Source organism: Prionailurus bengalensis, chromosome C2, assembly GCF_016509475.1.
Source record: "Prionailurus bengalensis isolate Pbe53 chromosome C2, Fcat_Pben_1.1_paternal_pri, whole genome shotgun sequence".
Taxonomy (NCBI): domain Eukaryota; kingdom Metazoa; phylum Chordata; class Mammalia; order Carnivora; family Felidae; genus Prionailurus; species Prionailurus bengalensis.
This window is the reverse complement of record NC_057350.1, coordinates 113,703,282-113,729,292: the sequence shown is the minus strand read 5'-3', so window position 1 is coordinate 113,729,292 and position 26,011 is coordinate 113,703,282. Positions and strand designations below refer to the sequence as shown.

General features: G+C 38.6%; 1 protein-coding gene across 1 annotated transcript in view; it reads right to left on the bottom strand.

Moving 5' to 3' along the window:
- Positions 1 to 152: 152 nt before the first annotated feature.
- IGSF10 (immunoglobulin superfamily member 10) overlaps positions 153 to 26,011 on the bottom strand; it is a 65,048-nt gene continuing 39,189 nt past the window's right edge. Inside the window, exons 3-6 of the mRNA XM_043595114.1 lie at positions 21,786 to 22,176; positions 6,701 to 11,050; positions 5,301 to 6,201; positions 153 to 2,202 (exon numbers count right to left, since the gene is read on the bottom strand). Of these exons, the coding sequence (XP_043451049.1) occupies positions 294 to 2,202; positions 5,301 to 6,201; positions 6,701 to 11,050; positions 21,786 to 22,176 (7,551 nt within the window). The 3' untranslated portion in view covers positions 153 to 293. The remainder of the gene's footprint in view (positions 2,203 to 5,300; positions 6,202 to 6,700; positions 11,051 to 21,785; positions 22,177 to 26,011) is intronic.

Genomic DNA, 26,011 nt, shown 5'->3' with positions numbered 1-26,011 from the left:
GATACATTAGCCATTTGTTATTTTATGGTGGACAGTTTTACCTTAATGTTCATTGTTATTTGTTGGCAAAATAAAAGTGCCTTAAGTTAAAAGTTTGTTTGGAGATCAATTAACAAAATCACTATCCGTCATACTGCATTTATTTACAAGTCTTTTTTTTTTTTGCATGTCCATTATGAATTTAATATTGTAAATGTACTCATTCATTTACATGCCTATGGCTGCCTTTGATTAAACTTCTTCCAAAAAATAAACTCTGTCCAGGTGTTGACTCCGTTCAATTTTATTTCATTTCAGATTACCTGAATATAAGTTGTTGCATAATCACTACCCAGTGGATTCCTTGCTGTGCATTTGTAGATCCCAGAATCTGAGGTTTGGGGATTCTGAATGATGAGGGTACCTCGGGGGTGAAAAGGCTCAATTCCATGAGTCCTCCCTTTATTTGCCATTGAGAGCAAGGAGTGGTCAGGCATCTCCCATGTGATTTCTGGCTTGGGGACTCCCAGGGCCACACAGAGGAGCTGAAGGGCAGCTCCTGTCCTTGTGAGAATGCTCCTGGGTGGGCGATTTGTAATTCGGGGTGCGTAGGCTACAACCATTACTGGAACAGTAATCAGGGCATGGCCAACACTATTTTGAGCCTTACAAATATAGTTTCCTCTGTCGTAAGCTGTTGCGTCTTTGATGACTAAGGTGCCATTTTCATGCAATATGAATTTTCCATTAATTTGAGGCCCATCTATTATATAACCGCTTGGTGTAGTCCACTTGATATTTGGCTTAGGGCTTCCATCAGACACACAGTGCAGGGATAGAGAGTCTCCACTGAAACAGTAAACTGTTCCCAGTGCATAAGTAAGAATGACTGGCTTCTGGCCAATTTCTAATACAATTAATTTTTCAATATAGCCAACTTGATTTCTTGCTGCACACCGATATTTTCCTGCATCATCTCGAGTTGTTTTAGAAATGATAAAAGAGCCATTGCTTGCTATCAGATACTGAGAAATTCGAGGTTCATTGGGAAATCTTGTGCCATTTGGTAAAATCCAGATTATTTCAGGTGGTGGGTTACCATCCACAGAGCAATTCAATGCTGTGGACTTGCCAAGCTGGGCAACTATTTTTTCATTATATGGATTTCTGAATGTTGGTCTTCTTAGCATTTCTAATACTTCTAACTGTACCACCAGCATGCTCTCTCCTCCTTCATTCCGAGCCACACAGATAAAATCTGCTGAATCTGAAAGCCTCACATTCCTAATTTCCAAGGTTCCATTTTTATGGACTGTGATTCTGCTTCCATAGTATGGGGCTGTGAGGAAAATATTGTCCGGCATGATCCACATGATCTGAGGCAATGGTGTTCCTTCGGCTCTGCAGTCAAAGTGTTTTTTGGAATGCCTCACAGCTGTGGCTTTAATAACTGTTTTGTTTGTATACAGACCATTGATTAAGGGAGGTTTGGAGACGACATCCAGTTTGTACATTTTGGTGTCATCCCCACTGGGATTTCGGGCCACACACACATACTCTCCAGAATCGAGTAGCTTCACTTTGTTGATGGACAGAGACGCGTTGGCATGAAATGTGTATCGGTCCTTAGAGAATGAAATCATATCATGGGAAGGCAGCAACCAAAATACTTTTGGTTTGGGTTCACCAACGACCTCACAGTCAAGGACCGCCGTGTCTCCAGCCTTGATTCGCATGTTACTCTTGTAACCCTGCCTGATCCGTGGGGCAGCTGTTATGACCGTTAGGTGGACCTTCATTTCATCCTTCCCTAGAGTGTTCTGGGCATAGCAAGTATAATCTCCTTCCTCTGCTATCCCAACTTTGTTGAAGTATAAAGTTCCGTTGTCAAAAAGGGTATACCTCCTGGTCCTGAGGCCACTGTCATCGGCTTGCATTGCATTGTTTATCATCGTTCCATCAGGCAAACTCCAAGATATCTCAGGTACTGGTGAGCCAGAAGCCTCACAATCAACTTGGAAATCTTTCCCATGAAATACCTGCTTTTTAAAATGTTGCTTGTGATAAATTTTAGCGGGTTTCAGTCGTAGGCTCACATGCATCAGTATCAGATCATCTCCCATTTTGTTTCTGGCCACACACAAGTAGTCACCGCCATCTTTTTCTGTTATTGAGCCAATAAACAAGGATCCATTTGGATAGACATGGATGCGGCTGCCCATTCTAAGGAGAGAAGACACATTTTGAGTGTGCAGCTATTAGCAAGGGGTGAAAGAGTTGTCCTTATTTACATAGGATTAGCTTTATGGACATTTTCTTAAACTGTTGCAGTGAAATTAAAATCAGTTCTAGCTTATTGACTGTCTTCTAAGCCATTTCCTGAAAGATAAAATTATCTCATCGAGCAGATACAATACAGTGCAAAGAATATTTCTCAGATGGACTTCAAATGTCTTTTACAATCATGATTTTAGAAATACAATGCTGAGAATGCTAGAAATGTTGGATGCCTTAGACACATGACCTTCGTCATATTGAATGATTTTTACATATCAAATGATTATCTTGTGACTGTCAGTAAAGAACTTTCATGCATACTTGCTCAGGAAAGATGCCAGACTATATTTTTTTAAAAGATTAGTAACAAAACGGAATTATGTGGTTATAAAATAAATTATGCTTTGTTATGAAGAAAGAAAATGTCATGTCAATGTGAGACTCATTAGAAGCCTGTTGGATCTGTGCTTTGCGGCAGCTGAAAAGTGGTCTCTGCGTTTTGTCCAACCGTTCCACACTATTTTTCTCCCTGAAGTTATCACAGCCTGCCATTACCACAGTGAACCACCAGGTGGCACATGTTTCCTGATAAAACCAAATCTAGCTTTTCAGAGAGGCCCGTGGAAAATGAATTGGCACTAAAAATGGGATCGAGATCATCCATCAGAGAACATCTATACATGTTTTTCTTCTACTTTTGTTTTTTTGGCAATGTGCCAAGCAGGCAAATGAAACAAGAAGAAAGCTTGGACAATCTTTCACAGCATAGCTGCTACCCAAGTCAAACAGCCCAAGTCACTTTTCATTCTCCAGCAAACAAGTATGGATAGTGTTGTGGTATGTTACAAAAGGTACTGTTATTTTTAAATCTTTAAGTAGTTCCCCACTATACAGCTGAAAGTACTGATAGCCTTAGTAACTTGCCTCGGGTTACAGGGCTAGTTCTCAAATTCCTATCTTTTTCACCACCTGATATTCTTATCTAATACTTTATAAAAGCACTGATTCTTAAACTTGGGTGAATATGAAAATCATTTATGGAGTATAAAATGGGTCCCACCTCCCTGAATTTGACTAAATTGGTGTGGAGTGTGACCTAGGCATCAGGATTCTTAGTTTTCCAATGATTCTCATGCAGCCAAGTCCGAGAACAGTGCTCTAAACCTTGGCTCTCAAAAACAGTTCTCTCATCACCTGCATTTCCTGGCTTCACTTTTCAGAGATTCTGATTCACTAGATTTGGCCAGGGGTCTGGGAACCCAGTGAGTAACAAACATCCCAGGTGACTGTAGCTCCTAAGTAACAGTTTGAGAACCAGTCTCAAATTTAAGCAGGCACTAAAATCACCTGGAAGGCTTTTAAGAACACAGATTGCTTGTTAAAACACAGACTCAGTTTCTGATTTGCCACGTTCTTAGGCAATGCTAATGCTACTGGCAGGGGGACCGCGTCCTTTGAGAACCATTGATTTTTAGAGTGACCTTGTCCTGCCCCCAAATCTGGATGCAGCTGCAAGTTGTAATATAGAAGAAGAGACGATAGCAGTTTCTTTTGGTAAACTAGTATTTTTAAGAGACAAAATTGACTTTTGAAAGTAGAAGTGGTCCCCGTGTAAAAGAAATAGAATTCTTTATGAAGATTAATACTGTACAAGCAAGTGTCTGTATTGTTTCTAAAGCAATGCTTCTCAGCCTTTATTGAGCATATGATGCATCTGGGTATCTTTTTAAAGTGCAGATTCTGATTCAGCAGGTCTGGGGTGAGACCAGATGCTCTGCCTTGTAACAAGCTCTTAGGTCACGAGGAGGGAGGTTCTGAAGAAGAGGAAACCATTCTGTGCTGAAACAAGTCATATATGTTGAAAGTACTGGAGACAGACTGGTAGTGCTCTGAATCAAAACTGTTTTTGAAAACCCAGAAGAGTCTTTTTGGTTCAGGTGAAAAGTAGGCTTTAAGAAAGGGAAAGGGTTTTGCTTTTTTTGGTCATGATGGAGTCGCAGGTAAGCACAGCTATGACGAAAGTTTTCTCATTTTTAGACTCTAAAGTTGAACCTTCTAAAGCTAAGAAGTGGAAACAGTAAGGACTTTTTTTTTCTTTTTGCAATAAATTGCCCCTTTTGTTTCAGTTGACATATCTAAAGCATCTAAGAGTATCCTTACCTTTTTGAGATTAGTTGCAAAATAATAATTGAGGTGTTTAGTTAGCAAACAAGTTGAATTTCATTATAAAAGAAAAAAATGCCAGTACCTCTCATGGGCCCATGGTAGCATCTGTGATCTTTATACACTCAGTTGCCTCTTCCACAATATGAACAATCTGTGTTCCATAAATACTCCCCCAAAACCAAATATAAATAACGTACTTAATTTCCTTGCTGTTTACCTCTGAAGGAGGTAGATACCTGGTCAAGATTTATTTTGAGGTACTAATAATGTGTTTTTAGAACACTCTCCAGACTTCCTTTCAGTTAATTTTTTAAGACTTTACTTAAATCTTTTAGTGCCCCTGGATAAGATTTCCATTTTTCCAAAATTGACTTAACATCCAATAAGTGTTTTAGATCTTTTCCTTAATAACCTAAATTTTGAACTTTAGCTGTTATTCCCATCAGGAATGTAATACCTTCTTGCATTGTACTTTCTGCACGAGTGGTGGAAACTGTATTCAAGATTACACAGAAAGTTGATTGCATTACAAAATTCCCTCCTCCCTCTTTTTGGATAGAGAAATTACAAATACTTTTACATAGTTACCATCTTAAGGCTGTCCCAAGTATGAAAGCAAATGAGATTGTTAATCTGCTTTTAACTATGTGAATTCAGTAAGAACTGTATAGCTAGCTGGCCCTTAGACTTAAACATGTAAGAAGGTTGATTTTTATATATTATTTTATATTAACCTCAAAAGGATTAGTTCTCTTCTGAAAGAGTTACTTGTATGTCCAGTCTATGAGCTCTCTCAATCTGCTGCTGGCTTCACCGTATTGCTTTTTCCATTTCAGAAACTGTACAGAAGATCATCTCAACACAAAGGTATGGTTTACCTGTGCCACTGGTCGACAACAGCTTTGGATGGTAGCCTCCAGATTATTCTGGGTTTGGGCTCCCCAATGGCTGAGCAGTTCAGTAGTAATTTGTCCCCAAAATTCACCTCAGTCCACTTCTGGGATGCAAATTCTATCCTGGGCATGGTTTCTCGCTCTTCCACTGTAAGAATTACCACTCTTCTCTCAGAGCCAGTGGTACTGGTAGCGATGCATTCATAAGTGCCCCTGTCTGAAGAGGCTACATTTCTTATATACAGAGTCCCATTTGAAAATAATAACAACTTGGAACTTATAAACTGCAGTGGTTTCACTTCAGTGCCATCAGAGAGGACCCAGTGAACACTGGGCTGAGGAGTCCCTTTGACAGTACAGGGCAATTTCAAACTTTGACCCCAAGTCCCTACAATGATTTGCCTCTTTTGCTCCAGAATAACAGGTGGGGCTGCAATGACTTGTATTTTGACCAGCAGTGAATCCTGGCCAGCTGAATTGCTGGCCATGCACTTGTAAAAGCCCCGGTCATAAATGCTGAGATTGTGGATGACCAACGTTCCATCAGATGTCACCAGGGCCTGCCTGTTCCCCTTAGATGATTCTGAGACCACTGTTTGGTTTGCGAGAATCCAGGAGATTGTAGGACTTGGTCTACCTTCAGCTCTGCACTTCAGTTCCACGCTGTTTCCGGAATGAACTGTGATCTCTTTGGTACGTCTATCCAGGATCCTGGGGGGATAGGAAACCACGGACAAGGTGACATGAAGGCGATCAGTACCAAGCGGATTGGATGCTGAGCACAGGTACTGTCCGCGGTCCTGAATGTCCACACTCTGGATGGACAGGGTGCCATTAGGTAGCACCTGGAATCTGCTATTCTGTTTCCCTTTAGCCATATCAAATCCTGATAAGAAAAAAGAAATTTACAGTCATAGGTCGTCAAAGTTTAAATAGAAATCAAATTCCTCAAGGGGAAGTCTCAAGAGGAAAGCTTTGGGAGGGGCTGTTAGGCTACTGAGAACAAATATATTTAAAATTAAAATTAGGCCACTTAGTGTTAAGATTGATAAAATTGTTCCTGGAAGTTTATTTCCATAATTTTAATTTAAAAGTCATATGGTTCAACACAATGAAAAAGAGAAGACTCTCTTTCAAATCACATTTCTTTGTATCTGCCTTCAAAACATTTCAAACTGTTCTTAATTAACATGTTAAAACATATTAACCTTCTAATGAGCAAAAAACTTTATGCAGCAAATGTCAAATGAGGATATTAATCATTTCTGTATGTTGCAGAGATTTGAAACTGGTATTCTTTGTATGTGTAACCCTGAAACATAACACAGTCTTTTCCTTGTTCCATGACTAAAGAAGACAAAGTGTAAACAAACAGTTCCAAATACCTGATGGCACTCTGGTCCAGTGGATGGTAGGCAGGGGATTTCCAACAGCCTCACAAGGGAGAAAAGCATCTGAGTTAGCTGGAACAGTAAAACTTGCTGCTTTTCCTCCAACTATTCTGGGTCTTTCAAATGTATTCCTAAACAAAGAATCAAAGGGAAGGAGTTCAGAAGTTGCTGTTTTTTGAACTGGTGTCTTATCAAAGCCATTTTTCTTTGCAGTCTTCTGAATATCCCAATTTGATGCATGGGTGGTATCCTCTGGCAAGCCTGGAGTGGGCATAATATCAACTATCAGCTTTTTGCCTTTTTCAGCAATTTCTGGGTCTGACTTGTGCCAGAAATGGTTTTCTGACCAGGGAAAGGAAGTCAGTTTAGAATTTTGTGATTTAACTGTTACTAGTGCTGGCTTGGAAGTAGAAAGAAATAGATTGGAGTAGATAAAGTGGGTGGTTCCAACCGTGACCTTGGCATTTAGGTGAACTTTGGGAGATGCTGCAACCTCTGTTGCTAATTGCTGTGGATTATCATTATGCCTAGAGTGTTCAAGTGGCTTGACCATTGTATTTGTCATCATCCTAAAAACGGGAGTTGCCATGTTGTCTGTGACTGTACTTTGATTATTCAAGGGATGGGAGGTTGGAATTGGCATTGGAACAGCACTGCTACTCAGGATTTGTGGCACGGTTGAGTGTCTAATGATTGTGTTCCTAGTTGCATTCTGGTATGGTTTGCTGGGCAAAGTGATTTCAGAAACAATTCTGCTCTTCAAAGTCTGAGTACTCTCTTGGGACAGTTCTTCAATTATATCTGTCAGAGTAAGTGTTCTTGGATAAAGACCAATTGTGCTTGAAATTTCTTTTGTGTTTTCCAATGGAGAATGAGTGAAAGCAAAGACACTGGGCTTGGTTGAAGTTTCAGCTGCAGTTAGATCAGGAGGTATCATAGTAGTAGATGCAGTGAGACCAGAGCTCTGACTGAGAGCATAGTGTGGTTCCTTCCTGTTGTTCTGAGGCTCCTTTTCTCTTTGTACTTTTTGTGTCCTGGGTCTGGCTATTTGGGTTTTACTGATAATGACTGATGCAGGGTCAGTAGGAGAAATTGTTAGCCTGGCTGTCTGCATTGATATGAAATTGGTACTTGATTCTTTGCTTGAGACATTAGGAGGTGTAGGATAAACTGATGGAAAGGGAAGCTTCTTCGTTGTTGGAAGACTTAAAGGACTGTGTGTTTCAGTGGTATTTTGGTGAGTTGTAGCTGATGTTATAGATGGAATTTGCATCACATTTGCTGAGAGTTCTGTGAAATGGAAAGGAAAAACTTCATCTGTGGGTAAAGCAGGAGATGTTTTAGGAAACACTGGGGCTGTGCTTTTTGGTGAACTAAATTGATGCTGATTCTTTAACCTCTCTTTTTGGACATGGTTATTTACAAAGATCTGATGCCAGGGAATTTTCCTTCTTAAAAATCTTGTCATGGCTGTAGTAGTAGACATAGATGACTTGGTGGTGGGATCTGGGAGGGGTGAAATAATCATTGAATCTCTTTTAACTTCAATGTTATTAGACACACTTGGGTAACCATTATTTGTTATATGAGTTTTTCCCAAAGATAAGGATTTTGGGGCAGGAGTCATAAGTGGCCCAGTTGGAGTCACTCGGATACTTTCAGCCCTGAAATATTTTATTGTGGGTGTTGTTCTCTCAATATCTACATTTGGCTTGTTCTCAAAAGATGGATTGTGGATTAGAGTTGTCAACTCTTCTGCTGTGACTTGGGCAGTTTCAGCTTTGGTGAGCAGGATGGGGGAAGAACTTGCAAAGGACAGTGCTGCTGCAGTAGTGGTGAGACTTTCTCTGGGAGAACAGGATGGGCACAGCACATCAAGCTCTGTGGCTGAAAATGCAGTGGTGCTTTCTTCAGAAGCACCTCTGAGTGTAGGTCTCACAAAGCCATATCTATGCTTTTGAAGAATTGGAGTTCTATACGGGCTGATAATTCGACCCCTACCCCAAATTTTCCTCCGTCTTCCAAAGCGCCTGGATGTTGGTGGGATGTTAGTTGTAATATTTCTTGGAATCTGTAACTGAGAATGAGTAGCAGTGTATGTGCCCGAAGGTAGCTTTGAGGTGCTAAGTTTTTGAGTAATATGTGGATAGAAGTGATTGTTCCTAGGTTCACTGACTCCTGTTACAGATGTCTGATGACTATTTGTGGCATTTACAGACCCTAAGAATATATCAGCTTTGCTGTTAGTACCACTCAGCATTTTGATATTGACATCTTTGGTCCCAGCCCCTGCTGCTTTTGGGAGCACACTTTGTAAATGCTCTTTTTTCTTCCCAACGTTGTCAGCTTCCTGAAATTGTGTTGCTTCAGGTGGTAGAGGAAAGATCGTGGATAAATTTTTGTTGGTTGTGCTTTGTATTTTGCTTGATATGGTTGGGTTTATATTCTTTGACATGGCTGTAGTTTTAGTAGGAAATAGTTTGAAATCTATTGGTTTGTCAGGTGGTAGTATCTGTGGGCCCACAATTGGAGAGACTTCAGTGCTGGCAGTTATACTTGTCACAATACTATCATGTACTTTTCTGGAATCGGCAGTCAATGTCCTTGCCAGAACACTAGGAGCCTTAGTTGCCAGGACCATAAATTCTTCATCTGGAGGGAGCATGCCTGAAGAGTCTACTTCTTCACCAAGTATTTTCAGGAATTGGGTGACCACTGGAGGTGGCCTTGCCGTTGTATTTTTTTGCTTCTCTTGCATAGTATTCTTTTTAGCTTTCTCCAAAAGTGCTGCCCAGTGTTGTGGGTCAATTCTCCGAGAAGAGGAAGAGAAGGGCCTCCTATAGTCTCTAAAATGTCGATTTAGTGAATCTCCTCGCCGACGGTGTATTAACCCACGATAGTTGTGCTTTTTACCTGTGCTAAAGACTCCTTTTCCAGCCTCAGCTCCCATTGGGGCAGATGTAGGGAGTTGTGCAGCTGGTGGGTCCTTAAGATGAGCAATGGGATTGGGCTCATCAAATCCAGATCCATCTGTTTCTACATTATGCTCCACTGGCCTTTGCCCTTTTGTTTTGACTGAAACTTGGTTAATCAAAAAGTCGACCCCTGATGGGTTGGCTGCTACACAACAATAATGACCCTGGTTTTTTTGGGTGACCTGTAATATTCTTAGTGTGCCATTGTTAAGAATTTGCTTGTCTCCTGAGGACTGATAGAGCATAGTGTTTCCTGGAAGAACCCAGCTAACAGAGGCATCTGGAATACCAGAAGAATGGCATGGAAGGTCAAGTGTTTCACCAATGAAAACTGTATAATGAGCCCCATTTTCATGATAGGTCTCTTTGTAGGGCTCCACCACCGTAATTCTATATGTGAGAATATCTGCATCATCATAATTGGTGCTTATGCAGTGGTATATGCCTGTATCAAAACTATCAGCCATCTGGAGTTCTAGTTTTCCACTTTTGTCTATTAGGATTCGTCCATCCTCACTAACATAAGGGGCTCTCACTTTACTCCCATCAGCCAAAAGCCACTCCAAATGTGGGGTGGGGTCCCCTTGGCCTTGGCAGTCTAGGCCAATGGTCCCACCAACCAAAATGGTGTGTTCCAGCTTAGTATTGTTATCTCTGGAAATCATGGTCCATTTGTGTTTCACTGGCCTTATTTCTGCCTTTGGTAAAGTGACTTGAACATCACTGGAGTACTGGATGTGCAATGTACTGAGTGTGGTGGCAGTTCTATTTAGCTGCAAGGAAATTTGGTCTTGCATTAACCAAGAGGGATCTGCTTTGAGACCAGCCTCTATGTCAGTAAAGATGTCTTCAGGTTTAGGAGCCACCTGTTTATATTTGTAGCAGCGTTGTGGTGTTTCAGTGAGCCAGTGGCTCCTTTCTAGAATCAGAGGAGAATCACTGTACAAAGCCAGAACTTGCCATACTGGCTGAATGTGATTGTAATCTATGTGACACACCAGAAATGTTGAAAACGATGTATTTAGCATGATATAGTCATTTTCTTCAGCGAATACAACAGATGATGTCTTTGAGGGCTTTTGGATACTGCAGACCATGTTAGCTTCATTTCCAAACTGGTCTGTCATATTCAAAGTGAGGGAGCCAAAGGGTGCCATGAAATCTTGGGGAGAGATGGACACAGGATTGCTGTCTTCCAGAATACTCAGGTTCTTTAATTTCAGGGATGGGTCGATGGTTGGCTTGGCACACAGGAAAGCTGCAGCTGGGACCATAGCTAAGGGCTTGCCTCTAGAGGTCCTGGGGTTCATGCAAAGTGGACATTGCTGAGGACTGGAGGGACTTCTGTCTTTTTTGCATTTTATTATATCTAGGAGAAATGACAATTGAGTTATTGCCAGCTGTGGCCTCTTTATGAATTAACATTTGAACATTTAAAAAAAAAAGCTTTTGCTAAAATTTGAAAGAACAATTTGGAAATTTTAGTGTTTAATAGAAAGCTTCCTACTTTTTTGTCTTTGGGTTGATTTCTAAAAAAAGATATTGTCTATATACCTTTGCACAATATTATATCCACAGTCATAAGGATTTTTGTCTGTCTTGCTGATTGCTTTATTTCCCATGCTTAGAGAGTTCCTGATATATATTTGGTACTCAAACAATACTACCTAAAAGAATAATTTCCTTATCTAGGGAAGCAAAATAATATGCTTATGTTTCTCACTTTTTACTAACACGAGTTCAGTTCTATTTCCTCATCATAATGTTTTAAGAGTCATAGAACGTCACTGTCCTTTAAAAGATAACCTGTTTATCTAATGTTTTACTAAACATTTAAAGAAGAGTTAATACCTGTTCCTCTCAAACTATTCCAAAATATAGATGAGGAAGGAAAGCTTCCAAACACATTCTAGGAGGCAAGCATTACCCTGATCCCAAAACCAGACAGCACAAAACAAGAAAGTTACAGGCCAACATCCTTGATGAATATACATGTAAAAATCTTCAACAAAATATTAGCAAACTGCATTTAGCACTACATTAAAACAAATCAAAACCACAATGAGATACCAGCTCACACCTGTCAGAATGGCTAAAATTAAGTCAGGAAAAAACAGATGTTAGCAAGGATGTGGAGAAAGGGGAATCCTTTTTGCACTGCTGGTGGAAATGCACACTGGTACAGCTACTCTGGAAAAAAGTGTGGAGTTTCCTCAAAAAATTAAAAATAGAACTACCCTATGACCCAGCAATTACAGAACTAGGTATTTATACAAAGGATACAAAAATGCTGATTCGAGGGGGAACATGCACCCCAATGTTTATAGTAGCACTATCAATAGTAGCCAAATTATGGAAAGAGCCCAAATGTCCATTGACTGATGAAGGATAAAGAAGATGTGCTGTGTGTGTGTGTGTGTGTGTGTGTGTGTGTGATGGAATATTACTTGGCCATCAAAAAGAATGAAATCTTGCCATTTGCAACAATGTGGATGGAACTAGAATGTATTATGCTAAATGGAATAAGTTGGTCAGAGAAAGACAAATACCATATGATTTCACTCGTGTGGAATTTAATAAACACAACAGATGAATATAGAAGAAGGGAAGGAAAAATAAGATAAAAACAGAGAGGGAGACAAACCATAAGAGACTCTTAAATACACAGAAAAAACTGAGGGTTGCTGGAGGGGATTTGAATGGAGGGATGTGCTAAATGGCTGATGGGCATTAAAAAGGGCACTTGTTGGGATGAGCACTGGGTGTTATATCTAAGTGCCGAATGACTAAATTCTACTCCTGAAATCATTATTACACTATATGTTAACTAACTTGGATTTATATAAAATTAAAAACAAAAACAAAAACAAACCAAAACCACAAATACATTAAAAGAACCATTCGCCGTGATCAAATGGGATTTATTCTGGGGACACAAGGATGATTCAATAGTCACAAATCAACCAATGTGATAAACTACATCAGCAAAACAAAGATTAAAATCATATCATCTCAATAAATAAATAGAAAACATTTGACAGAATTATCTGTTCATGATAAAAACTATCAACAAAGTGGGTGTAAAGGAAACCTACCTCAACAGAATAAATGCCAAATATGACAAATCCACAGCTAACATCATCCTTAATGACAGCTTTTCCTCTAAGATCAGGGACAAGATAAGGAGGTCTACTCTCACTGCTTTTATTCAACACAGTCCTCTTTGGAACTCCTACTTGCAGCAGTCAGACAAGATAAAGAAATTAAAGGCATCCAGATTGATGTGGAAGAACCAAAAGTGTCACTGTTTTTAGATGACACTCTATGTAAGATATCTTAGTACACCAAAAAACTATGAAAACTGATCAATGAATTTAGTGTAGTCACAGGATACAAATCTAACATACAGAAATAAATTCCATTTCTATATAGTAATAATGAAGTAGCAGGAAGACCAGTTAAGAAAACAATCTCACTTGCAATTGCCCTCTAGATAATAAAATACGTAGGAATAAACTTAACCAAGCAGGTGAAAGACCTGTACTCTGAAAACTATAAAACATTGATGAAAGAACCTGAAGGCAACATAAAAAAAATATAAAGATATTTCATGCTCATGGATTGGAACAATTAATATTAAAAGGTCTGTACTAACCAAAGCCATCTACAGATTCAATATAATCCCTAACAAAATACCCGTATTTTTCACAAAATTAGAACTTCTACTACTACAATTGTAGGGCACCACAAAGACCCCAAATAGCCAAAGCAATCTTGAGAAAGATGAACAAATGACACCTGCCAACAAGTGTTGGTGAATATGTGGAGAAAAGAAACACTCATGTGCTGTTGGTGGGAATGCAAACTGGATGTGTATATAATGGAATATTAGCCACCAAAAAAGGAGGAGATTGTGCCGTTTGTGACAACATGGACTCCAAACCCTTCAGTTTGTACTCCAGCATGACAGGTGATGCTACATACATTTGGCTCAGCGACTTCAGTGAATTCTACAATCTAAACCGATGCAGAGGAAGTAGCTGGCAAGCCTGACAACCTTTGAGCACTCATAAGAGGCTCTTCTCAGTCACCTACTTACCAACAGCTATGACCCTTAATCTACTTACCAGTACCCTGGGTTCAAACCCCACTGTAGCAAAAAACACAGCAGACTTCTGGTTTAATTAAACCTGATCACAGAATTATGCTCACATCTTGGATGCTTATTATTGCTAGCACCTGGGCCAGAGTTAGCAGGCCCTGGGCATCAGGTATTTTACTTCAGATGTAGATCTTATCCTCTCACTTGGTTCCCTCAATCGCAATAAGTTTCAGTGACACAGAAATGCTTTTCATTCCTCAACCCTGACATGCCTTACTAGGCTCTGGCATATGCTGGTCCTTCCACTTCCCATCACTTTCTGTCTGACATTCCCTCTTGCATCAGTGTCTAACTACTTATGTCCTTCACGACCCAGCCACAAAACCACTTTTGGGTGGGCTGCCTGCTTTATGCTGTTCTTGTACCTTCCACTTCTATCCTACTCCTCATCTGCCCACTATTAGAATGAACTTGTCTAGTTTTCTGCCTTCCCACAAGACTGTAAGCTCCATACTTGTTTATCTGTATGCCCCCAGCCTTAGCCAGTGGATGTTCAGAAAAGATTGGAGGGAAGGATGAAGGCAGGCAGGCTGGCCTAATTCTAAGGTCATATTTCTTCCACATTTTAACTTGTAAATTGAGATGTGTCTTAAAATTAAAAGTGTTTTACAGTAGTAACTGACCTGCTGGCAGTCTTGATATGGGAACCACTACCACCCACTGACCAGTGTCTTAGCGACTTATATTGTTTTCTCTTTAACTGAATTACAAGCACTGTTGGTACTACATATATTGTCACTTAAAATGTTTGTATTAAGATTATACTATGCTTTTGGGTCACCTGGGTGGCTCAGTTGGCTGAGCATCCAACTCTTGATTTCAGCTGAGGTCATGATCCCAGGGTTGTGGGATTTTAAGATTTTCTGTCTCCTTCCCTCCCACCCCCCCACCCCCCGCTCATGCTTGCTCACATTCTCTCTAAAATAAAAATAATAAAAAAGAAAACCCCAACTTAAAAAATACTACACTATGCTTTAGCACTAAAACAAGATGTTACTAGGTAGGTAGAAAGGCCTGAAAACAGAGAAGCTGGACAAAAATTTGATTTTTGTAAAACAAATGTTTATCAAAGAAATAGCCACAAACCCTTATTTTATAAAGAAGCAACATGAAGAGCTTTGTGGAACCTAAGAAGGGAAGATACCCACAAATAGATAAAGCTGCGCTACGCTGGACTACTGAGATATGTGTAAAAGGAGGATCTACCACATGCCAAGTAAAGCAACTGAGGACATGAGAACCTATGTCCAAGAATCTCTCAGAATTGATCAAAAAATGTCAAAGCAAAAGCTGATGTGACTAATTCATAAATCTTATAGAGTTATCATGAAGGCATCTCAGTTAAAAGGAGAACACTTTTTTTAGACATGACTGATAGATGTTAGCGCTAATGGGTTTGGCTAATCATATATGTCTGTGTGTGTGTGTGTGTGTGTGTGTGTGTACAATTTGGGGATATATTAAGATCATAGGTAGGTGGTGGACTCGTTTGTATTCACCTTTAAAATAGTTAATTAATCGAAGCTTAGTTTAACAAAAATTGAGTACCTACTATGACGTAGGCACATTCTAGGGGCGAGGTATAAATAAATCAGACATAGGAAAGGTAAAAGACATTTAATACTAATCAATATAATGTTTTCCATTCAGGAATAGAATTGTGGACCAAGTGGTGAAATGATCACAGTTGGCCCTTGAAATGCCTGGGTCCACTTATATGTGAATTTTTTCAATAAATAAACTGGAAAAATTTTTGGAGATTTGTGACCATTTGAGAAACCTTACAGATAAACCACATAGCCTAGAAATGTTGAAAACATTTTTTTTAGGTATGTCATGAGTGCGCAAAATATGCACAAATCTATAATAAAAAGTTAAAATGTATCAGAACTTATGCACACACTTAAAGACCATATATGGCACCGTTCACAGTTGAGAGAAATGTAAACAAACATAAAGGCACGGTATTAAATCATAACTGCATAAAATTAACTGTAGCCACTTTCTATTGCTATTGAGGTAAGCTCAAGTGTTACAAGAATCTTGTGATACTATTCATCTCTGGTGCATTTCATCTCTCCAGTAAATTGCATACTGCAGTAAAAACTGATTTCTCATGGTTCTCATCTATTTTTCATCATGTCCATTGCAATACCATAATCCTTGAATAATACCAATGGACCCATACAAGGTGCCACTTGGGATGCTGGAAGTGCTCCCCAGAAGCAGAGAAAAGTTATGACTTTACAAGAACAAGTTAACTGCTTTGATATGAGGTTTGCGGCTGTGATTACCCGACACTTTAACAGAAATCCAGCATAAGGAGCTTTGTTAAAAAAAAGAAGAAGAAAAGGAAATCCCTGAAGCTGTCACTGCAGCTACACCAGCAGGCATGACAACCTTGCACTTTTTGCACCATGCCTTTTTATCTTGGTGGAAAATGCAGCTTTTATGTGGGTGTAGGACCGCTATAAGAAAAGCATATGTGTAGACTCATTTATGATTCATGACAAAGCAAAGCCATTATATGAAACTTGAAGGAGAAGGATCTAAATCTCAAGAACCTAATGCCAGCAAAGGATGGTTTGATAATTTCAGAAAGAGATTTGGGTTAAAATAGATCAAGAAAGCAGGAGAAGCAGTTTCTATCATCCAAGAGGGAGCAGATGAGTTTCTGGACAACATCACAAAAATTACTGAGGAGAAAGGATATCTGCCTGAGGAGGTTTTTAATGTACATAAAAGTGCCCTATTCTGCCGGAAAAAAATGCCACAAAGGACATTTATTAGTAAGGAAGAGGACTTAAGGCAGGAAGGGATAGGCTAACTTTACTGTTTTATGAAAATGTGATTGGGTTCTTGATCAGGACTGCCTTTATTTGTAAAGCTACTAATCCCCCAGCCTTGAAGGGAAATGATAAACACCACCTGCCAATCTTTTGATTGATTGTAAGATCTTTGATTCTTGTAAGAAAGCCTGGATGATAATATTTTTTTCCAAATTGTTTACATTGATTTTGTGTTCCTGAAGTCAGGAAGTACCTTGCCAGTATGGAACTGCTTTGTAAAGTTATTTTGATGTTGGACAATGCCCCTACCTACCCACAACCCTATGAGTTCAACACCGAAGGCATAAAAGTGGCTTCCTTGTCCCAGATACATTTCTAATTTAGGGAGTCATAAGAATCACTAAGGCTCATTATATGCAACATTCTATGGAAAGGATTATTCTATGGAAGAGAATCCTGAGAGGATATCATAAAAATCTAGAAGGATTACACCAGTGAAGATGCTATTGTTGTTACAGGAAAAGCCATGGAAGCCATTAAGTCTGAAACAGTAACTTCCTTTTGGAGAAAACCATGTCCAGATGATACATATGATTTCAAAGGATTTACCACAGAAGCAATCAAGGAAATCATTAAAGAGACTGTAGATACAGCAAAAAAGGCAGGGGTTGGGGGAGCAGATTGAGGAGGTGGTGGTGAAGCGTTTCAGATCTTAGACAAATCCAAGAGCTAAAAGATACCACACCAGAGCAATTAACAATATAGGACTTGCTAGAGATTCTTGCTTCGAAATCAGCATGTAATGATGAGGAAGGAGACACTGAAAAAGCCATGCCAGAAAACAAACTGACATTAGACAATGTGGCAGAATGGTTCCTGTTATTCGAGACTGGTTTTGACTTCCTTTATGACATGGACCCTTCTGTGATGGGGACACTGAAACTAAAGCAAATGATGGAAGAAAGATTGGTACTGTATAGAAACATAAAAATAAAACAAGTCAGACAAATTACAATGTATTACTGTAAAGCTACACTGAGTGTACATGCCCTCCTGCCTCTTCTTTCACCTCCTCCAACTTCTTTCACAGCAAGACCAATGTCTTCTCCTCGTCCTTTATTCAGGGTGAAGATGATGAAGACCTAATGATGATCCACTTCCACATAATAAACAGTAATTATCATGCTGTAAAGTTAATGAACTTAATGTATTGTGCATGTGTGTTTGTGTGAAAAGCCAATAACTACACAGTGAGAACTGTAGGAGATGTTTTTCTATCATTACTGCCTCAGTATTCATTATGTAGAACATCATGTGCAAGACATGCATGGAAGTAGACCACGAACATCATGTGCAAGACATGCATGGAAGTAGACTGCATCTTCTAATATAGGCATACAGTCCTTGCCATACAGCATGCCTCTCTCACATAATTGGAGAAACTACATTATCAACCTGTTATTGTAGGTAAGTGGTAATTTTTTTAAGATACAATGTTTCCAATATTGTATTATGAGGACTAATACTGTATGCCATAAAAATTTTATGATTCATTCATTGTGTATAGGGTAGGCTACCATAAAGTAATTGCATCAATTTTAGTAGGCTACCATAACACAATCATATTGCTGTTTCATTATCAATGCATTAATATAAAATAAAAATGAATTTCTTTTTGACATCTTTTCATTTTTGATGTCTGTATGTAGTATCTACAGTGTTTTGTATCATGTAAGATGACATAGGTACTGACATAATTTATCTTGCAAACACATGAAGTAAATTTACAATACTGTAAATATATTTTCCTTCTGATTGGTTCAGCAACCTTTTCTTTTCTCTAGCTTTATTATAGGATACAATATAAAATGTACAAAATGAGATAATTCACCATTTGTGTTATTAGTAAGGCTTTTGGTCAACAGAAGGCTATTAGTGAAGTTTTTGGAAATTCAAAAGTTATACATGGATTTTCAGCTGTATTGGGGGTCCATACCCCTAACCCCCACATTTTCAATGGTCAACTATATTTGAATACAGATGGGATGAGTGGAGTAGCACCATGCTTCCCAGAAGGATGGAGTACTGAGCAGAGTTTGAAGGTTAGCTAGGAGCCCATCAGGCAGAAAAGGAAGGGAAGTGCTCCAGGCAGGAATGCAGCAGGGAAGAGGTACTAACACAGTGTAGATTATGTCTGGGATGGGAGAGGGTCTGAGGGTTGGAAAGGAAGGAAATGACGTTGAGGCTTAGGCTAGGAGTTACTGGGCTAAGGATCGCAGGCTTTGTTCAAGAGGCCAAGATCAGCACACTTTTTTATGTCAAGGGCCAGATAGGAAAGATTTTGGGTTTGTGGACTATAGGTTTCTGACATGGTTTCAGGAGAACAGACATGCAGAAGAATGAAACAGGACCACTTTCTTACACCATACACAATAACAAAATAGTTGAAAGACAAAATAGATGTAATACAGGAAACCATCAAAATCCTAGAGGAGAATACAGGCAGCACCTCTTTGACCTTGGCCATAGCAACTTTTTGCCAGACATGTCTCCAGAGGCAAGGGAAACAAAAGCAAAAATGAACTACCGGGACCTCATCGAAATAAAAAGCTTCTGCACAGCAAAGGAAACAAAATGAAAAGACAACGTACAGAATGGGAGAAGATATTTGCAAAGGACATCTCTGATAAAGGGTTAGTATCCAAAATTTATTAAGAACTTAGCAACCTCAACACCCAAACTGGTGCAGCCACTCTGGAAAACAGTGTGGAGGTTCCTCAAAAAATTAAAAATAGAACTAACTACCCCATGACCCAGCAATTGCATGACTAGGTGTTTATCCAAAGGATACAAAAATGATTTGAGGGGGCACATGCACCCAAATATTTATAGCAGTGCTATCAACAATAGCCAAATTATGAAGAGAGACCAAATGTCCATTGACTGATGAATGGATAAAGATGATGTGGTACATGTGTATGTATATGTATGTATATATACATGATGGTTTATTACTTGGCCATCAAAAAGAATGAAATCTTGCCATTTGCAACAATGTGGATGGAACTAGAATGTATTATGCTTGGTGAAATAAGTCAGAGAAAGAACAATATCCTATGATTTCACTCATATGTGGAATTTAAGAAACAAAACAGATGAACACAGAGGAAAGGAAGGAAAAAAGATAAAAACAGGGAGGCAGACCATCAGAGAACAAACTGAGGGTTGCTGGAGGGGAGTTGAATGGGAGGATGGGGTAAATGGGTGATGGGCATTAAGAAGGGCACTTGGGATGAGTCCTGGGTGTTATATGTAAGTGATAAGCCCAAGTACGTTTTAGAGAAAAGGTTTTGGCTTTTCAGTTTCTGCTTTTCTACTTTCTAGCTGTGTGACCTGGGTGGGTGGCAATAAAAATGATAAGCTTCATATTTGAGTGCTTGCTTTATGCCATACATTGTGCTAATAAGCACTTTGTGTTTTAATTATTCTTTCCAGTTATTCTTATCCCTATATTAGTTACAGGTGAGAAAGTTGAGACATAAATGGTCTAAATGACTAGCCCAAAACAGCCAAATTTTCCAAGTCTCAGTTTCTTCATCTGTAAATTGAGGATTATTGGAAGAATTAAAATACAAAGCATCTAGCACAATGTCAACCACAAATTCATAATGTTAACTTCCTGTTAGTTGTTATTCCTTCTTTCCCTTTGATGTATCTTTTATGCCACGGTGCAATTTCCTTCCTTTGTAATCAAGGCAGAAGTAATTTTTTACTGACCCTGAGATCCTACAGAACTAAATTTTCAATGTAAGTATTTTAATGTTTTTCATTCATAGCTTTACTGTCTTTTTATGTGTTTAGCATGTTTCCCTAAAAGATTTGCTCATGGAAAGCAAATGTGTTATCGATTGGCCTAAAGTTATTCACAATGTTCAGTTAATGTTTTCAGATTTACTTTTTAACTAACTGATCACACATACACACACATTATGGCAGCACCTTCAAACAATTTCCACGCTTCTCAAGTTTCTGACCTTGATCCCTTCCTAGGACCTTCCTCAGTCACCTCTCCTACAACTTCACAGAGGAGGAAAAGCCAGGAAATAGGAGCTCCTTTGTCTTTTCTACTAGACTCAGGAATCCCCCTGCCTCTGTGCCCATCTAGTTCTCCTTTTTCCTACTCCTAAGGAAAACCCTGCCTCCTAGGTCTGGATCTCTTGCCCTTCAGTCTTCTAGGGGACTTCTTCAATGGATGATCTGCCTGTTCTGGTGTTGTCACCTTCCACCTTGAAAATACTCAAGTCTCTCTGATGCTTGAAGAGGCCTGTGTGATTGCACATTTCCATCAGGCTGCCATCCTCCCTTCCTCCCTCCTCCCCTCAGGTCAAACCTCTCCAAAGACTGATCCTTGCCTTCCACCTATCCCTCCGCATATAGCAATCTGGCTCCCATCACTCCTTCCAGAGTAACCAACCACCCCTCTGATGCCATAATCAATGGGCTCCTTTCAGTCATTTTCCTAAAGACTTAATTATTTACTTAGATTTCAACAATCAATAGTGCATTTAGTTATTTGCCCATTTTCCCCACAAGAATGCAAACTCTGAAGAAACCCTCTTGTTTATTTTTAGATCCCTGTGTTCTTTGTGACCTGTTGTCCATAGGAGATTTACAATAACTACTTGTTGAATGAATGGCTCTTACCCTCTTCATGGCAAATTTTACTTTCCCCATCAAAGCACATTTCCCACTCTGATGATTTGTTTGCTTATCTATAACCCATCAGAGGCATGGTTAGAACAGAGAATGCTGTTGGTACTTCCCTCACAGAGCACAGGACCTTGAATAGACCTCTTAAAAATGCATAGTGACTAAATGACTCAAAGGAAGAGAAGGGAGGGGTTTTATGGCTCATAGTAAGTAGAGAAAACAAAACACAGAAACATTCCTTATTTGCTAATTTTGCCAGGAGTGATGATCAGATAGTTGACCTGAAACAATGCACAATCCATCAAAGATAATGCATTATCACTAGGTTATTATTTAGTGTTTATTTTTTCTCCAGCTAAATTACATTGGCCTCCCTGCTTACTGGTAAAGACCTCCAGGCAGGTTTCTTCTAATTAGGACAAAGAAATAAATAGCATATATACCTGGTTTTTCTTGTATCCAGTCAGATAACCATTGTAAATGGCAATCACAGGTCCATGGGTTCCCGTGAAGATAAAGGCTTTCCAAATGAGGCATATAGGAAATCATCTGTTGAGGGAGGGTGCTCAGGAAGTTATCGGACAAGTATAGGTACTTAATGAAAGATATTTTAAATATCTGGAGGTATTGCAAAGAGACAAATGTATCTGGATGGAGCTTAGTGAGCTGATTTCCTTCCAAGTGCACCAGCCGGAGAAAGGTGAGTCCATAGAAAACCTCTGGGTTTATAAACTCAATATTGTTGTGGTCCATATGCAACCGTGTCAAGCTCCTGAGGCCATAAAAAGTATCTTTCTGAAGTTTTCGAATTTTGTTATAGCTCATTTTTAATACCTAAGAATTAAAAACAACAACACACATTTAGTTTGTCAAAGGAATTTTTACAAAAGGGAAAAGTGTATCAATAATAAAACATGCTGGAATTAATCCGATGCAGCATGTGTATCTTGTTTGCAACTAATTTGTATCTTCTATTCAAACTAATTCAACAAATTAGTTGCAAATTAAATAGGAGAATACCAGGGAAATAAGAATACTCATGAAAATTTGAAAATATTAAGGAGTTATTGCTAAAATGTAAAGATAGAATAATTATATTGTGGTTATTTTTAAAAGATTCCTCAACTTTGAGATATCTCCTAAAGTACTTACAGATTAAGATATCTTGGATTTCTTTCAAAACAATGCAAAGAAGTAAAAAAAAAAGTAGTGGGTAGAAGTACAGGTGAAACAAGATCTGTTATTTGTTGATATCTACTGAACTTGGGTGATGATATGTTGGGATTTTTTACACTATTTTCATTTTGTATGTGACTTAAAATTTCCGTAAGTTTTTTTTTAATTATCTTGATATTTCAAGTAGATTTAAGAATTCTTGAGCCTGCATTTTTCATAAGAAAGCAATATATTGAATTTATCTTTTACATTTGTAACAGTTCTTTTGAGATATACTTCATAGGGCATAAAAATTCACCTCTTTGAAGTGTACATTAAGTGATTTTTAATATATTAACAGAGTTGTGCAACCATCTCCATTATATTTGCAAAGTTTCCATAACCCCAACATGAAAATTGATGCCACTGGCAGTCATTCCCCCCCCTCTCTCTAGCCCTAGAAAACAACTACTTTACTTTGTTTCTTTGGATTTGAATTTTCTGGATATTTAATATAAATGGAGTCATACAATATGTGGCCTTTTGTGTCTTGCTTTTTTTCAATTTGCCTAATCTTTTCAAGTCTCATCCCTGTTGTAGAATTACCAGCCCTTCATTTCTTTTTGGTGCAGAACAATATTCCATGTATGCATGTAACCTATTTTGCTAATCCACTTGTCAATGAGGACATTTGGGGTGTGTTCCACTTTTTTGGTTATTATGGGGAATATGATTTTAATTGATTTTGCATTGAAATTAAAATACTTTCTGAATATTTCAAGAGCATGGGGGTATTCTCCAAGTTCTCCACTTATTAGTTGAACTTACAATTTCTCCAAAAAGAGAAAGAAATTCTAGCATTTTTTTCCCCCTGATTTGACCTAAGATGTCACCTCTGTTGAAGCATGCTTTTCTGGAAGCCAAGTTCCCTAATCAGAAAAAAAAAAAAAAAAATTAAACTGACAACATACAAAAGATTCAACCTAATTATTACATTGTAATATAATCTCAAACTCCATGTTCTTCAATATTTGTTGAAAACCCAGTGAAGAGAATAAATATGTATGGAAGTTCCATGAAGGGAATGTATTCCAACCAATTTTCTGAAGACATAAACTCCAAATAATGTTTTATTGAGTGAAATCAAGGGAATCACATGCTCAGACTGAATTCCACTGCATTACACAGCCCTAGTATGATGTCAAAGCACTCTGTGAGCACTGACTTTGATCTTTTATAAAGATATTACTGACTTGATTTTATTATGCTCTATCTATTTTATGAGAGCTTTTGAATAGAAATTAGATGTGCCTTGGGGATCAAGATGGTAGAGTAGGATTTTGAGTTTATCTTGTTCCATGGACAAACCAAAACTACAACCATTTGTAGAACAACTATATCTGAGAACAAACTGAAGACTTGCAGAGAAGATTATATACAATTAAGGATATAAAGAAAAAGCCTCACCATGATGGATAAGAGGGACAAAAATATGGTTAAGATCTACAATGCCAGTGTGATGACCCGTAAGTGAGGGGGGGGGGCAGTGGGTATCATAACCATCGAGGACTCCCTGAGGAAACAAAGGTTTAAGCCCCACATCAGATTGGACTCCCAAGTCTAGGGAACCCACACTACGAAGACAAGCCCCCATAATGTCTGGCTTTGGAAGCCAGTGGGGCTTAGGTCTGTGAAGGAAACGGAGACTCTGCTCTTAAAAAGTGTGAGTGTAATCTCACTTGCTCCAAGTCCCAGAGCAGACGCAGTAGTGTGAAAAGTGCCTGGGTTTACATGTAAAGGAGATTAATTTTAAACCATGTGCCAGAGGTGTAGGGACCTGCTGTAACATTCTTTGGGAACAGAAGTGATAGTAGGCACCATTTCTTTTAACTCCCCTTCAATCTCACTGTCCCAGGGCTGGTGAGAGCAATTTCTTCCCATGCAGCAGTCAAAACCAGACCTCACTGCCAGTCACATTCGAGGCCTGTACCCCCCACCCGTGCATACAAGCCAGGTCAGGAGAGTGCACACAATCCAGACAGGGATATCCCAGGTGCACCTCAGTTGGATGAACCACAGGGGTTTGAGCTATTACACCCATAAGACACCTACATAAAGCCACTTACTCCTTCAAGACTGGGTAATGCAACTCATCAACCTAATACATAGAAACAAATGGACAAAATGAAGATACAGAAGAATATGTTCCAAATTAAAGATCAAGACAAGACCTCAGGAAAAGACTTAAGGGAACAAATAAGCAATCTACCTGAGATATAATTCCAAATCATGACCATAAAGATGCTCAACAAACTCAGAAGAAGACTGAATCAACACTGTGAGAACCTCAACCAAGAGACAGAAAACATAAAAAGGAGCCAATCAGAGCTGAAGAATAACTGAAAAAGTACACTAGAGGGAATTGACAGGAGATTAGATGCTACAGAAGTAATCAGTCATGTGGAAGACAGTAGTGGAAATCACTCAAGTGGAACAGTAAAAAGACAAAATTAAAAACAAAATATAGTTTAAGGGATCTCTGGGACATCAGGCATACTAATATTTCCATTATAGTTGTCACAGAAGGAGGAGAGAGAAAAAGGGACAGAAAACTTTTTTGAAGTAGTAATGACTGAAAACTTGCTAACCTAATAAATGAAACAGACATCCACATCTAAGAAGCAGAGATTCCTAGAGAAGATCAAGACACACTATAATCAAATTATCAACAGTTTAAGAGAGAATCTTAAAAGCAGCAAGAGAAAAACAACTAGTTACACACAAGGAAACCTCCATATAACTATTAAAACTGATTTTTCAGCTGAAAAGTTACAGGCCAGAAGGGAGTGATAGGATATATTCAGAGTGCTAAAGGAAATGAAAATCACAAGCAAGAATTCTCTACCCAACAAGATTATCAGTCAGAATTGAAGAGACAGATGGAGTTTCCCCAGACAAGCAAAAAGCTAAGGGAATTCATCAACAACAAACCAGTCTTATAAAAGAAATGTTCTTATAAAAGAAATGTTAAAGGAACTAATATAAGTGGAAGAGAAGAGGCCATAATTGGAAAAAATGAAATTGTGAAGGAAATGATCTCATTAATAAAAGTAAACATATATTAAAGTTAGTGGATTCACCACCTACATAACTAGTATGAAGGTTAAAATACAAAACTAGTAAAATCATCTAGACTTATAATATTAGTTAATGGATACACAAAATAGTAAGACATAAAATAGGATATCAAAATATGAAACATTTGGCAAGGTGGTAAAAATATAGTGCTTTTAGAACACCCTTGAACTTAAGTGATCCTCAACTTAAAATAGGCTGCTACATACATAAAATAACATATATGAGCCTTATGGTAACCATAAACCAAATACCTATAATAGTTCCACAAAAACAATAAAAGATATGAACATAACACTAAGAAAAGTCACCAAATGATAAGAGATTGTAAAAAAGCAGAACTATAAAAAAAAAACAAGAACAACAGAAAGCCAACAAA